The sequence below is a fragment of the Triturus cristatus genome, chromosome 9, assembly GCF_964204655.1.
Source record: "Triturus cristatus chromosome 9, aTriCri1.1, whole genome shotgun sequence".
Classification (NCBI taxonomy): domain Eukaryota; kingdom Metazoa; phylum Chordata; class Amphibia; order Caudata; family Salamandridae; genus Triturus; species Triturus cristatus.
Genome location: NC_140592.1, coordinates 1,192,418,341 through 1,192,435,172, shown reverse-complemented (window position 1 = coordinate 1,192,435,172; position 16,832 = coordinate 1,192,418,341). Strand labels below are relative to the sequence as shown.

Below are 16,832 nucleotides of genomic sequence, written 5' to 3'. Positions count from 1 at the left end.
GCTGATTAAGCATTACTCCTCAAAGGTTGCTGATGGGAAGGCCAAAGGAACCCAGGATTCAAATCCAGCTGGCGGAAATATTGCCAATATTGCTATGTGTGATCTTAACTCCATCAGTCAAGCACGATCACCTATGACGCCCCCGACAGACAATTTAGATGCTTCGAAGCAGGACGAAGGAAGGACAGCCTTATCCTATCTAGGCACCCAAGAATGGGAGGATATGCTGGCAGCATACTACCCAGACCGTCAAACGGGAATTTCTACAGAGAAGACAAATCAGACAAATCAGTTGTATCCTCATCCAGTCATCAAACAGCTCCAGGGGGAAGAGGATAGAGGGGGGCCAGAGGGTCTGGGTGGATCAAAAGCACACAAGGGGAGTGCTTGGGCCTCGCTCTTAAATACTATGCAACTGTCGGTGGAGGCGTTACGATATCAGTCGGCCAAGATGGACATTCAGCTTTCTTTACTAAATATTCTGGCAGTGTTCACAGTAGGTATCGATGAAAAATTGGGGGACCTCAACGGCCTAATAAGAAGGGCACAAACTGAGGTACACCTTCGCTGCGGGTGCAGTCAGATTGTGAACAAGCTGTCAACTCTTCCAACTATGCTCACTACTGTGTTCAATAAGCTGAAGAATACACCATCCACTGTTGGCAGCGCTAGCTCCTTTCCTGAGGGCCTGACTGCAGATGCACAAGCTGATGGCACCTTATGTGATGAACTTGGGATTTTGATAAAGCAGAACTACAAATGCACTGATTCTGATATACAGCAAAGAATGGGGACCTCCTGCACTATCAGCTATTCTTCTAAGATCATCCCAGCTGAACCAGCTCCCACTAAAATAAATGTCAAACAAAGCCGTCAGTTGAAAAGAAAAGGCCGTAATCGAAAACTACTTCTTCTCAATCAAGCAGCTACTTACTCAATCTTTAGTAAACAGTGCCCTAAATCAGTCATCGCACCAAAAGAGGGGGACAAGCAAAGCAAAGCTGCTTACTCCATCTTCAGCAAACAGTGCCTTAAATCAGACATCGCACCAAAAGAGGGGGATAAGCAAAACAAAGCTCTGGATCAATCAAACATCCATCAAGACTTAGCTGAATTCTCTTGTTTCCCCAATATCGTAAGGTCTTTAGCAGGCACATGTGATAGGAACATGACACAAGTTACGATGGCTTCTGGATCAGGAAGTGACAACGTCATAATTTGTCCAACTTCCACACCCTTGCCTTATACTTTAATACTCAATCTAAATAGGTCTGTAGGGCAAGCAGACTCTCAAAAAACCACGGACTTAGCAAATGAAAGACAACTGGCGGTTAGTCCGCACGTAACTGGGCAAACCTCCATTGACCTTCATCAGGGCCGGACTGGCCATAACTGGCACCGGGTGTTTCCCCGGTAGACTGTTAGGGTGGTGTGGGGGGGGCGTTTTTGTTGCCAGGGGTCGGCAATATCGGCCCTCGGTATCAAAATCGGCCGAAAACCACGTTATCCTGGGAGCGGAACTTGGCGCCGGTATGGGAGCGCGTACGTGCAGATCTTGCGACTTGGTCCCGGATGCCGCTGACTATTTACGGTAGGTCGGCGATCTTTAAGATGGTTGCGCTCCCCCGTTTGCTATACCAATTACAGAACCACCCGTACCCGATCGCGCCTCGCTGGTTCAGGCTGGTGAACTTGGCGCTGACCTAGGTACTTCGAGGGGCGAGACCGGTAAATCCGGATACGCCCGTGCAGGTGGGAGTCCACACGGACCATTACCAACCTTAAATACGGGATGGAATAACGCACCCTTAAAATATTAAGGTTACAAAGGAGCAGCTATCTGCCCTTTAATTTAAATAGGATAGGGAAGATCCCAATTCCTACACACACCAGGGGACGACATAGCCCTGAAGAAAGTCCCTGCACCATAATATCTGGGCACATGAGGACTGAAACATGTTGGCCCTAGGGTCCTAGGACCATAATAGTCTATGCGACCCTTCTGTCTGTAATTTTAACATTCCTGTTGTACCCAAGAATAAAGGGAAACTGGGGTCCAACAGCGAATTTTTAATCTTTATCCCCTGGCCTATTATATGATTTAAGTGCTCCCTGGAACATTGCTCGAGCCCACCGCGACTTGTAGGGGTCGCGGTGTCCCGATGATGAAGCATGACACCACTAGGGTGTGTGAGGGAAAATAAATAAAAACATAGGTTTTTCCCGTGTTATTTTCTATTAATAACAGCTTCGCATCTGAACGTTGTAATATCTATCTCCAAAATCATGAGGTGAAGTACTTTAATTGGTAATTGATTAAAACTCAGGAGGGTGTACTTCCTCTTGTTCCTCTTGGCCCTTCCAATATACAAGACCATTTGGTTTTGTATAGTAAGTGTGTTACGAACTTGGCGCTGAGCCGGTTCCTGTGGGGGCAAGGGGCGGTGCGTGTGGCGTTGCGCACATGCTTTCTCTCCACCTATTGTGGAGGCCTGGCGACCTCAGATATCCTCTCATACTACCAAGCCTCACATCTGTTAGTTCTCAATGAGTGGTGGTATGGGGACAGGGGGGACCCGGCTTATGCGTTGGAGCGGCACCTCATGGGACGGTACACTCTGCACATCCTCTATTCGGCGAGACTGCGGGGTGCGCTTCCGCCGGCGACGGGGGTAATCTTCCAGGTCTGGCGGCAATCTTTAAGAAAAATGGGGTGGTGGAATACCCTAACGGAGGAAACTCCACTGTGGCACAACGGACGCCTGCCTGACCTAACGGCCCTACAGGGCTTTAGCGGATGGGATGCCATCGGCATCTCCACCCTGGGCGATGTAGTGCGGAATGGGTCCATTACATCGTTTTAGAATCTACAGGAGGAATTCTGTATGCCTCGGACACAATTTTACCGGTACCTCCAGCTCCGACATGCGCTTTCCCCCAGTCTGGAGGGCCTTGCTTCCATCCCCGAGTTTAGCCCATTGGAGGCGAAGGTATTCATGGGCGACCTTGCCACCAAAAAGATATCGCGGATACACCAGTCCTTGGTCATCCACAGTGGGCCTTCACTAGATAAGCTGCGGAAGGGGTGGGAGGAGGACATAGGCACGCTGGAGGATGAAGATTGGAGGGAGGCCTTGGCCTCCCCCAAGGGAGCTGCCATAGCAATGCGCCTCCGACTTGTCCAATTCAAGTATCTTCACCGGGTTTATTATACACAGGTTCGGCTATACCGAGCGGGCCTGGTTACCTCCCCGGAATGTCTCCGGTGTGGCAGGGCGGAGGGCACATTCCTACACACGGTCTGGCGATGCTCGTCCGGTTTCTGTTTCCAGTCCGGACATGACCTTCATGCTAGCAACGACCAGGCACACATGCAAACAATTTGCACAACCCAGATTCTGGTGAATCCGAAGGAAGGGAGGCAACAGTGGACAGTTCCGGACCCAAAGTACTAGGCCCCCTACCGTTTGCAACAACAGAGACCACCTGGCACTTTAACCTCAACAGCAACTGTGGAGACAGAACATAGCCCTGGGAGAGAAGAAGTGGGATCAGACCTGAATGAGCCTTTCCAATCAAATCAATACAACATCACTGCTCGCCGGAGTGGATCACTTGAAAATCATTGCCATGCCCCAAAGGGCACTCCAACTGGCCCGAGTTATACTCTGTTCATGCCGCAGTATACTTCAAAAGGGTATCTCGACATTCTGAATAGGGGCAATATTTTGAAATTATTATGGTCCATTCCTAACTTAGCAGACTTGAATACAACAGACTTACTTGCAATAGAGTTCCTTACACCAGAAAATCGAGCAATGCCAGAGGTAACAAGGGCCTCATGAAAAACAGCTGCAATCGCCCAGAGAGTACTAAACGAGCACTGCATTTTTAAAGACTGTGGCATTAACCTTACTCCATATCAACCTCCAGCTTACCCAGCCCCGTTCTCAATTGCTAGTCCAAGGCCCAGCCCCAAGCAATGTCCAAGGCCCTCAACCTCTGTTCTAAGAGGGGCACTGGGCTATTCGGCTCCACAATGGCCTTTCAATCAAGGCGCTCAATACGTATCACCCTGGGACGAAATACCACTCGGAGGCAGCTCTCTGTATACTGAGCCAATTACTAGAACCATAAATTATGCTTCAAGAACTCATTGACAACATAGCCAACGAAATCCTGGCACCAGCAACCAAAAAGAACCTGAGATTCGCCTCTGCTCATGGAACGTTAATGGCTTATCTACAAAAATCTCTGATCCAGAATTCCTACAATACCTCAACAAGTTTGACAGTATCTTGCTGCAGGAAACATGGCTTACGGAACCGTTATTCATAGACTGTTTTCTCTGTTTTGTTCGTCCAGCCGTAAGAAGCAAGAAAACGGGTCATCCCTCAGGTGGGCTGGCAACCTACATCTCAACATCCTCTATAGCTACAGCCATGGTAGCCGGTCTGGAAACAGAGATCGCTCTAGCAGTCAAATCTACCTTCTCCTTTGCAGGGGCACAAAATGAAGTAATACTTCTCAATGCATATATTCATCCAAAACGGAAAGTAACCGGCTCGGCGAAGCTAACCGATCAAATAATTACTTACCTAGGCAATGTAGAGTTCCCAAATCTTATTCTATCGGGGGGCTTGAACCAATATTTAATGGGATCATCAAAAGAAAATTAAGTATGTTTTCAATCCGCAAATTACAATATACAAACGCAAGGGGTCTTTTCGCACAGGAAAATCGACAGTGAGAACAGACGCCTTGTGGAAGATCTAGAACACCTTAATCTCAGGGCCCTTAATGGAAGATTTGCCCGGGACAATCCTCCAGAAGCAAGTTATTACACCGCAACAACTGGTTCGCTTCTGGACTATACGTTTGCTAGCCTCTCTCTGCTGTCACACGTAACTAGCTTCAGAATGGGCGATAAGGGGGACAGCATTCATCGCCCACAAGGATTTACCATAACAGCAACTGCTTCGTCTGCCATTCAGCCCGGCCCCATTTTTGGGCTCAAGTTACATGACGAATTACAAGAGGATAAAATTCACGGCAGAGAGCATTGAGTCCAAAACAGATTCAGCAATACATCTTTTCCTCTCACAACCGTTGGAAAAAGATCTTATACAAAACTGGGAACGCTTCACCATCAATCATAGCAATCTACAGGCGACGGAAATAAAAACGAGGCGCTTCCCGCTTCCACTACAAGAGAAAATAACAAAAGTTCAAGGAGCGCAAATAGAATCCCTAAAGAGAATAATAAATGGCTCTACAAGATCGCTGCTTTCCTATCCTGGGAACTCATCGCTTCTCTTGTCTCTGAGACAACAAAGAACTAAATTAAAGAAGCTGAAATGGGATATTAACAAAACTTACGAACAGGATTTCTGGGCAAAAGGTCTGTATAATATAAACCACAATGCTAGCAATTGTTTTGGGAAAACGGTAAATACAATCATCTTCCCACAACATGGGGGTATTTCTTCGCACATATTGGAGGAAACCTGGGCAAGCTATCTAAACACCCACTTCAATAGTCAATCCGGCAGATTGCCAAACTCAGAGCAGAGCAGGGTAGATCTGGATGAATGTTACGCTGCCACCCGAAGAAAGGACAAAAGCCCCAAATAATTGTCCCGACCACTACGCCGCCTCCCGACTAATGGCAAGAGTCCCATATAAGCCGCCAGATCTAAACCATCTTCGGGAGGAACTGCCACACGACACAGAGCATTGAATAAACAGGAAGCAGATTAGGAAGGGAAGAAAGGAAGGGGCGCTGGGCCCGAACGGAATCCCGCCCGCTCTGTTCAGACAAAAGGTGGAAAAATGGGCAACAATACTTCAGCCGTTATTTATGGAGATAAGACTACTGGGCATTATCCCGGATTCCTGGAAAGGCTCCACGATCAACCCGATCTACAAAGGTGGCAGCAAGGCTCTGCCAGCTAACTATCGGTTAGTGGCACTGATCGATAATGGAGCCAAATATTTTGTGGGCACATTGCTAGACGAGCTCACAGTCTAGGCAGACAAAGAAATAATCTCATTAAATCAGACAGGCTTTCGCAAAAACTCTGGCACGACATCCAATATCTTGGCATTATTACTGATTATGGATGCAACAAAAATGAAGAAAACACAGCTGTATGCCTGTTTTATTGATTTTAGCGCCACGTTTGATAATGTGGAGAGGTCTAAACTATGGGCAAAGCTAGCCCGATGGGGAATTTCATATGCTCTTTTATCAATCTTAATACTATTACATTCTGAAACCTGGGTACAGGTGAAATTAGGAACATGATCTCAATTCTCAAGAAAAGTAAAAACATTGAAAGGCCTTAAACAGGGCTGTGTGCTGGCTCCTATCTTATTTAATTTATTTATGGCAGACTTACCACAGACACTTAACATCTGTAACTCCCATGCACCAAGACTGGGGGGTACTTCTATCTCGAATTTATTATACGTCGACGACGTAGTCCTCCTTAGCCATACGGTAGTTGGCTTGCAACACATTCTTAATGGGATTCAAGACTACACAGTAGAAAACAGTCGATCAATCAACCTAAAGAAAACTAGGATTGTGACAATCAACAACAAACGGAAAAGAAGGCACCTCCGGTATCTGGGCGGCATACTTATCGAATCAGCGGAGGATTACAAGTATCTGGGTGTTTATTTAGACAAAGAAGGATCATTCACTCGCCAACCAGAAGAGATCAAAAGGAAGGGGATGCTACTTGCCATAACCATGAAAAGTTTAACAGCTAAATTAACGGGACCAACACTAAGCCCCCTTTAAATGGTAGCACAGGCCAAAATCCTACCTACAATCACCTACGGAAGTGAAGCTCTGAGAGTTAGAGATGCTAATCTTTTGGACAAAATATTAGTAAAAACATACAGAATCATGTTTAGCCTCCCAAACTACACCTCCCCAGCGCAACTCAGACTGGAGTTTGGCCTACTAAAGCAAACTTGGGCCAGATATCGGGCATACATTAATTGCTGGAACACAATCAGAGCATCAGCCCCCAATACTTTAAATCAACTTTTATGGCAAGATCTCCAACAGAGGGAGATTTCTCCCGGAAGAAGTTATGTTCAGGAGGCACTGGTAGTCGCAGGCCTCCTGCCCCTATGGAACACTCAGTGCCATCATTCAACTCTGACGAAACTAGTCTGGAAATCATTGAAAAAACAAGCTGCTTTTTCAACCAGATCGCATGCCTGGATGACTTTGCATTCCTATAAGATCTTAGCCCCCCAAAAATACTTCAATCTGGGCTATCCAAAAGCAAAAATAAATTAAAATTCTTAAAGCTGCGACTTGGAGTGATTCCATGCACCCGGTATCTTCCACCTTGGAAAAGGGAGGCGACTTTTACATCCTGCAGCTTGTGCAAAATTGGCCAGGGCGACATCATCCATACTCTATGCTCCTGCACGGAGATGCTCCAGGAAAGGAGGCAATTGCTAAAAATCCCCTTCAACCAAAGGGGAATTCGGACTAGGAGGCAAGCTGTCTTGGCATGCTTCGCCCCAGCCTCGCCCCAACTTAACTCCAGACTAGTTGGGTTTCTCGAAGCAGTCGAGGCAAAAATGCCATCTTAGCACTAAGTTCCTTCCGGGCAAAGGGGCAGCTGGACAGGTTATCTTCTCAAGCAGGCGATCGGCTCCCCAAAAGCACACACTTAAAGAGCTATGCTATCTATCAGCAAGCTACGTAGTTGCTATCAATAATGCAGAGCTGGGAAGATCTTACTACGCAATTATAAGTGCCTCTTAGTAAAGTACTTTTTGACCAATAACACGCCCATTGTGAGCAACAAACTTCCACTGACTGTAGAACTTATAGGGCAGAACTTGGCACGTGTAATAATGTCTTTTTAAACTGTTAGCAATTAAAGCGTTTTAAAGTCTAAGGGCCATATGTATCAACACATTTCCCCATAGACACAGAATGGGCAAAACCCTTTGATACATCTGGTCCTAAGTTTGATGAAATTTTATCGCTGTGAAGTTAATTTTTGCAATGCTTTTACAATTTTCGAAACAGTATTGCAATGGTTTTAAGTAACCATGCAAATAAATTAAAAAAAATAAAGTCACTACGTCCAATGTTTGATGTTAAGCTCCAGCTGCTGCAGTACATGGTGGTTTGAATGCTGACATGAGTGTTTTTACGTGAAGTATAAATCTTGCTTCTTCTGTGGTTATTCCTCGTTAACTTCAGATTCAAGTTCACTTTTGTATGATATTTTAACCTAGTTATGAGGCCCGTGTATTTGCAGTCTTTTTGTTGTGCATGTAATGGATCTTGATCCCACTTACCTAAGAAACAAGGTTGCACGCTTCTACCTATGTTTTGCAGCACCTGTTTTTTCTGTTATTACTCATGTGCCCCATATTTAGGTCTCTCCTACAGACTGCTAGCTGGCTGTTGTCATAAGACCCACTGTCTACAATTCCAATGCTTAAAGTGGTCTTTCAGTCAGCCCATTGTTCACGATTGGTTGGCTCTCGTGTCTATCTCGTTTTCTTCTTTAATGTCTTTTCTTTCTCTTCTTGTGTTTTCCTTCAGAGGGAGCATAGCTGCCTCGCAGTGTTTCTGACTAGGTCAATTGTATTCTTCCACTGCATATATTCTGAGAACAGCGTTTTTCTTTCTCTCTCAGCAGTACATGGGACTACATTTGTTTGCTTGCTCTCGCCCCCACGTGCTGCTACTCCCATAAGTAGCCCCTCAGTGCTTTCAGCGTTGCTTCCCCCAGGCCCTTTGTTGCATCACACTCCTAGCTCGTCTCTTGCCTCTGCCATACCTTCCCCCCCCTACTAGTTGTTTTTAGGTCCAGCCTAGCACAGCGTGCACGCGCTGCTCTATGGGAGGCTTCTTGTGAGCACTCCAAACTTCTCCGTGTGGCTAGGACTTCCCCCAACGCATTAGGTTGGTTGTTGCCATGTGTCATTTATTTTTCGTAGCCTGCAAATGGCTAAAGGCGTGCGCATGTCCCACCTTTTTAGCAAATGTTCACTCCCACAGCATTTTGCTTGCAGGAGCGAGCAGCGGCGCGCGGGTGACAGCTGCATTCCTGACATTCCTTACAGTGTGCGCGCACCACTCGTGGTCTTCTTGTTTAGGCATTGCATTTGCGGTAATCTGACCCGCTGACCCCTGTATCCAAAGCGAGGGCTGCGCTGGCTGCTTAAGAGTCACATGAATGAGGCCGGCTGGAGGCTTCCTGCCCTCACTTTTCGCCCACTTCCCTCCCTCCACCTCACTTGTCATCATTCACCCTCTCTCTCTCTGCCCATTCCTCGCTCCCTCTTACGTTCTACCCCACACCTCTTCACTCTCCGCTCTCCCCTCAGGCTCTCTCCAACCCCTCGCCTCCCCCCACCCCACCTCCTGTGCTGCGTGTTGCCCAGCACGGCTGCAGCCGCTGCCCTGGCTCGTAGCCCCTCGCAGACACATTCTGATCTGTTTTAGAAGCTGCTACAGGGGTGCTGGCCCCGTACCCAGTGCCCAGAAAGATGAACTAATGCTGTAATGAACAGCTGTCAACAGCTGGTGCTGCCCTGCTTGCTTTAACACTTCAGCAGTTGTGCTAGGATTACACGGCACAGAGGCAGAATTTATACCTCCGCGTGTGATGTATGTCAGCATGTATTTAGTGCGTGTGCTATGTATGGGAACACCGGTGACACGGTGCCCTGCTGTCCGCGTGAGGGTGGTTCCGCCGGGACAGACTTACAGGCACCGTGCGGACTCGCATCAAACTTTAAAAACTGATATATCAGCCCTGTATCCCTTCCTCTTCTCCATGGGACTCGCTCTTACCCCCAGCCCCAGCCCCCTAAGTGCCTCCCTTTAACAGATTGTGTCTTTCACACGTACTCACTTGTCTACCTTGCTCCTGCCCCCCTTCCCGATGTGTTCACTATGCTACCGCCTCCCTTCCCGCCGTGTTCACCATGCTCCCGCCTCGGCGTACCTCCCACAGTGCCATAACCGGTGCCCACACATGCATAGGTCAATGAAAACAAACTCCACCTGCCAGCATGACTGGCCTTTGTTTATTTTTTGTGATCTGAGGAAAATTGAGCCAAGGATATGTAGTGTATTTTGCTAAATTCCCAAAAGTTTTCAGAGTGCCTCAGAAAAAATAATCAAAACTTGTTGTTAGCCTTTCCTTTGTGTGCCTAAGGGGTAGAGTTAAATTAATGGGTTTGTTGCTCTGATTTGCCGACATCAGTCTTGAAGCTGTTCATTATGCTTTATCTTGTTTTGCAGGTTACAGCTTTGGGGTTATTAAAAAGAGAAGATTTTTGTGGTTTGAGTCGGCTTCTGAGCAGTGAATTTAAGCCACTCAGCCGTCTTCTGGTGCTTCTTGGATGGACCCACTGCCAGAGTTTAGATTCTGCCAAATCCTTATTGCACACTCTTCACAAAGACAAGGTCAGTATCCCTGGATGTGTGTGGATAGCTGGGTCAGGAAAAGGATTTGACATCGTGATAATTGTTTAAAGGTGGACAGCTATTCTTGGATTAATACTAGGATGCAGTAACAATGTTATTGCAGTCCATTGGTGTCCTGTTACCTTGGATGAAGTGTCCTAAAACAAAATAAGACAGTTAGTTCAGCAACTTTTGTGTATGTCTTTTATTTTATTATTTTATTTTTTAACCAGACCTCTAAATTATTCTGCATAGATGTACTGATTCTACGCCTCATTTCTTGTATATTACTGCTTCAGCTGGAGCAGATGTGTTCAAATTGACAATACTGGGAAGGTGTAGCCTGTTTATGGTGATAGAACCGGTGCAGACATTTCTTACTCTTTATATTTTGTCATACAAACGTAAACAAATACTTGTTACAAAAGCCCCAGTTCATGTGTCTTCAGATTTGTGTATACGCTTGATTCCATATGCCCGTCTCTAACAAATATTAAACTGTCTGGCAGTTCAACAAATTGATCAGTTGCAATTTTTATCACAAGGACATTCATTTTATTTTGGGGTTACGCAATTTTGGTTAGTTGTGTCCTTTATTGTATCACTGGCTTATTGATATTAGAACATGAACGATTAAACGACAGATTGTGGTTTATGAACAATGAAGCCACTCCTGTTTTTGCATTTTGTTTTGCCTTGTGTTTAAGTGTGGATGAAAATATCTTTAAGGGCTAAAGAATTAAAAAGAAAATTAAAATGTGTTGCCTATCCCTGTGTGTTCTGTAAACCATATACATAGACTGTTTAACGTTCACCTGTGAGTGCATCATAAACTGTTAACAGCAACAGGACAACCTGCATCAGGTCTAATAAAACAGTTTACGAACCTTGGCAGGATTGCATTGAGAAGGTGTACAGAAACAGAGTATTGGTGGCAGTACCACTTCCGGCTGTTGTACCCAAGAGCCTTATAATAATGTCCAAGCCACTGGTTGGTGTTTTCTTTCAGCAGCATACTACAGTGTAGGTGATGTGGTGCTTGGCACCTTCTGTCGAAGAGCACAACCAGTGTTAGGCCTGGGTCTCCCTGGGCTGGCTTAAGGTTCCTGACTCCTGTTTGTGGCCAACTTGCAAGACGCACTTTATTAAAATATATATATTTGGAACACGGTTTTAGTGGTAAAATGTGAGAGGTACTGCTTCCCTCCTCCAGCAATTTAAAGTGCGCAATACACACTCAAGGTTTAAAATGTTACTATTACGAATAATGCTGCGCGATGTAGAGTGCCCTTAGTTTATAGGCTGGTAGGATGCCTCAGTTGTCTTAAGTCAAACCCCGAGATCTACAATAACAGGTTGGAATTCCAACAGGGCCTACTTTGCCTGTCTTCCTTACAAGGTCTATAACATGTGTTCTGTCCTGTAATCTTAACACCTGTCATTCAAGCGCTTGAAGGCGGTCGCCCAAATCTAGTGACATGCTGTTACACATTTAAACTAAATGTATTCTGAAAGTTTTTTGTCCTAACATCCTCTAGGTTTTCGGAGGTGTGGCATTTGGGAATCTGTCTCTGTTTTAAAATGTGGTTGGTTTCATTTGATGAATCAATGTGGCACTCTCTCTATATAATCTCTGTGAGAGCGGGGCGTTTAAGGTGGCTCTCAGTGGCTGGATATATGAAGCATGTCAATCAGAGGGTAGCTGCAGCTTCCTTCCAGGGCCCAAGAGACAGCTTAGTGCAGCCCTGCCTTGAAGGCACTGTATGCAAACAGCCGGCAACCTCTCTTCCTGGACCGTGATGCACATTGTACCATGCTGTTGTGGTTCTGCCACCAAATAAGAGTGCTCATTATATCACAGTGCCAGATTGTGGGGCGCTTTATGCTAAAGTTTTGTAACTGTGCCATCCAAATTGTGACACTCTATTACAAGCAGTTCCCCTGCACAGAGCAGTGCACATTGAGTCGCAGAGTTGCCACTCCTCCAGCTGGACTCAGCCCACATTGATGGTCTCTGCGAACAATACACAAGTTGCTTGGCCTTTAGTAGTTCACAACGATTTTCACTGATCAGACTTTGCTCCCACTAAAGAAAAGGTTGGAGGCCCTTGCGGAGTCCAGAGCATGCAATCAGAATCTTATAATAGAATGCAACATCCTACACAATATGTGGTTTTCCAGAAATATCAAGACATTTCTTTTGATTTATTGTCAGAATCCACAAAGTTAGAGCTGTGCAACTTCATCTAGCAGACAATTTCGAATGGTGAATCATTTTGGAGTACAATCCTACGGATTATGGTCAGTTAGGAAATGGAACTCCACATTTCAACCACACTGTACCTGCACAGCTACATCTCTTGACTTTTCTTAAAATCACCTGTGCCATTCCACCTGGTCTCCCAGAATACTGTAATATCAAGACTGACTTTGAGATACAGACTGGAGATGACAGACGACACAGACCGCATTAGGATCCGTTTCTTTCTCACATTTGCCAAATGAACGTGGACATGATTTTACATTGTTTTTTCATCTTTTCCTCTTAATTGTTTTTACATTCAAACAGACTTTCCCTTCTAGGGTTGTTCTTTCTATCAGATTTTATTGAACTGCAGGTATCAGTTTGCCATAGCCAGTGTGTTATATAGAATAAATATAAGATAATGAGCACCGGACCATGATGTGATATACCTAAGTATGATGTGGTTTGTCTTTCATGCTCTTTGTACTGTGTATGCCTTGGGGAGGTTCCTCTTGTTGGTGCTTTGAAAGATTAAAAAAATAAAATAATAATATAAGATTATGAGCACACAAGGATGTAGAAATGGGGCAATTCCATTGCAGTACCATTCATGCTAATGGTTCATTTAAGCTGAAGTATATCATTGTGTATATCATTGTTTTTGCTACTGTTCAAATTTTGTTGACACCAATGTTATCAAATTGTTTTTCAAACCCGGGAAGTTTATATTGGTCTATTGATGAGGATTCCCCTCACCAGTTTGCAGTGAATAACACCTCTCACTGTGAGATTAGAGCATGTCGTTTTTTTGTGCATTTTAAGATAATGAATTGCAACTAAGAGATCCTGTTTTGCTTTGTACTTCTTATTTAACAGCCATTAAAACGCGCAGGCTGATCGTCATCGTGGAGAAAAAGTGTCAGCATAATTAGAGTATCAAACAATACTTGAATTTATGAATCAAACATTTTTTTAATGAATCTGGCAATTTTGCCTTTTTTCTCTCCTTTCGTCATGCGTTCATCTCTTCACTCAAAATAGGATATTATGTCCAATAAATCAATGTACTGCCTAAACATAATTATTCCATGAACCACGTGGAGTTGAAAGCTGTGTTTCTGGGACTAAAGTTCTCCGCTGCTTCAAGGGAAAGTGGTCGGAGTCATCACAAAGACCACAACTCAAGTTTACTTTTAGCTTAAATTTCATTGAAAACTTTCTCTTACTTGAAAATGTATGTCAATACATACAAGAAGTACAGCCCTGTAATTAAAATGAATAAAAATAAATAAAATTAAAAATCAAATATTGCAGAGCATTTATTGTAGTCCTGTACTAGAAACGAATGAGTGTGATTGATAAACAATTACTCCTCTTAAACCATCTCTAGTTTAAATCCATTTTCTGTGATTGAGATCTGCTTTTCCACTGCTGCACGGGAAAACGGTTCTCACCAAAAGGGAATGGAACAAAAGTTCATTACATGTGTTTGTTTGGCAGTTCAGCTATGGGACAGGGTAATGCAGAATAACACGTTCAAGACTTTTAACCTTATGAGGAGAATGGCACAAATTGTGCAGATTATGCAAATAAATGAGGCAGACAGATTTTCAATTTTCACTCGATGGGGGTTTTGCTGATCAATCTGTTTCGTGTCAGAGGAAAGTCACCAATTCACCAAGTCTCTAGCTTCTTCCGCGATTGAGAAAGTACTCAGTAGCGGATGCTCTTCTCTTTGATAAGTTGGACAAATTCCTCTATTCCATGTCCACCTACCTTCTGGAAGGTTAAAACCTCCAACAATCTGTTTTGGCTTAGTCTGATTTGATCTTAATCTACAGTAGGTGAATCCTAAAGCTTCCTCTGCTTCTAGATCCCTCAGGATAGAATGCTTCTCCATCCACCCTGCCATTGTTGAACCTGAATGCCTGGACCCTGACAAACTTACAAATGTACACACAGTTTTATTGGAAACCAGCATTACTGTCAAGTGCAGCAAATAAGGACTCCGCTAGGCACTGTTGTAGTAGCTAGTGACTTGGATTTTCTCATTGGACTCTTAATAGTAGCCTCCCATATTTGAAGCCATCTCATGATGAAGTCCCAAGTTTGTAACACCTAAAGAGGCTGTTGGAAGCACTTTGATGGCCATTTAAATCTTCAGCAACCAGTCAGCACCCCTGCTCTTCAGTGGCATCTTAATTTGTTTTTCCATCCTTCAGTGCATAAATCATTTCACTCAAAGGCTTCTTGTGATATCTGCCCTTAGTCTTTAGAACCAGCAGTCAGTTTTGCACGTAGGTCTAAGATTAAGAGTAGGAAAATCACCAGGAGTTAATTTTTCCAGCTCCTTCACTACCTTAATCATTACATCTGGGGATTTGAAATTAGACACGCAATTTTCCTTCATCAGCATCAAGTACAGTATGCAATAGACTAATGACAAAACGTCCCATGCAAGTCCTGAACTTTGAGCTGGAACCCAATAAATCTACCCTAAGTAGTGATTTCTTTAAAGTTTGAGCTGTTTTCAGTAGTGAAGGTGATGGAAAAAGCCATTTATATAGCTGCATTTAGGGTTTGTAAAACTGATTAACCTATCCTGCATAGTGTAACTTTTCCTAATAAACACAGTGATTGAAGCTTGTGTTAGGCTTTAATTAGAGCCTCTTTCAAGACCATTCCACGGTTGCTTTTTAGCACCTATTTGGACTAAAGCACTTTGAGAGACTTACTTTCAAACTGGCCAGAATCAATTGCCATCTTCTTTAATATAAACTCTGAAATTATCCATATATGAAGCACATTTCAACCTAGTAGCAGGAACCTTATTCAGAAGAGGGTATACATACGTATGTAACCTAATTGGGCTCGAGAGGGATACCCAAGGGACCCCACAAGGATCTCAGACTCTCTTTATAATTATAGAGTATGCTTCATATGCCATATTTTAATAAAGCTTGATTGATATGGCTGGAATATTGCCATATTGCCACAAACTCCCAGAAATATATGTTTTGATTGATAGGGTAGTCTGTACAGTCATTGTTACAAGTAGGCTAATTATTTTATCCACAGTTGACCTTTGACTCTGGGGGCTAGGCTCCACTCACCCATACAACTTTAACTTCCATTCCGGCCTCCAGGCGAAGAATGTTCAAGGCTATTTGATTGGCTGAAAACCATACCAAACTTAGAACACCCTGGATGTTCTTTCCTAGGCCTGTTTTTTGCCTGTCATTAATGGTAGCAGTCCAGTCTTCATGAGAGGTATGAGTGGATAACCACAACAGGAAGAGTGGTGCCCCTTTCTGCTGTTACTTGCGACAGGAGGGGCTCCATTTCATCTAACCCTAGTCATGATTATCAGATTAATGTATTGCGGTGGTTCTTAACCTGAGTCAGTGACGTGAACTGCTTAGAAAAATTCAATGAAGGTAAAAGATAAATAACATTATATAAATGAAGAAGCAAAATGTAAAACTGATTTTTTTCAAAATGTTCTGTAAATGTGAAGACATTATAAATGGCCGACTAAAAATTAAGTTGACATCCTGAGATTGATTGGTGGGAGTAGTGCAAGTGCATCAAACAGAATACAGTATGGACGATGAGCGGCCTAAATTCAATTTAGAAATACTCCACCCTTCCCATTAAAATTTAGATTTTGTTTTATATTTGTTTGAGAATTCAATTAAATATTTCATCATGTGTATTTGTTTGATGGATGCTTGATTATGTAATTTGTGTATTGCCCGGTTCCCAGTATTCCAATAATGATTCTTTGGGCGTCCCCCGATTCCAGAAGGGATCAAGTGGGGGACCTCAAAAGCCAAAAGGATAAGAACCACTGACATAGAGTAAGCAATTGATTTTATTATTCTCACATTTTAGTTGTATTTGCCAAAATCTGTGAGTCAGTGACTTACTTAATGCTTAGGACACCGGGTATCTTAACTGCATCTCCCTCTCTAAGGACATTAGAGGTAGCAACTCACAGGCTCTTTTTATTTCCTTTAAAATTATAACTATAAATGTTTTTGTGTGAGATGTTGAAAATAAATATCAATTGTGTAAATCACTTGTTTGACTGGACACATACATTAATTTTTACTTCTGTAA

The 16,832-nt window shown here is 43.9% G+C and overlaps 1 protein-coding gene across 2 annotated transcripts in view; it reads left to right on the top strand.

The window, feature by feature from the left end:
• The window catches only part of ZFYVE26 (zinc finger FYVE-type containing 26), a 740,905-nt gene that overhangs the window by 61,701 nt on the left and 662,372 nt on the right, over positions 1-16,832 (top strand). For both annotated transcript variants that reach the window (XM_085627201.1, XM_085627200.1), the window contains exon 6: positions 10,301-10,465. In XM_085627201.1, the coding sequence (XP_085483327.1) occupies positions 10,301-10,465 (165 nt within the window). The remainder of the gene's footprint in view (positions 1-10,300; positions 10,466-16,832) is intronic.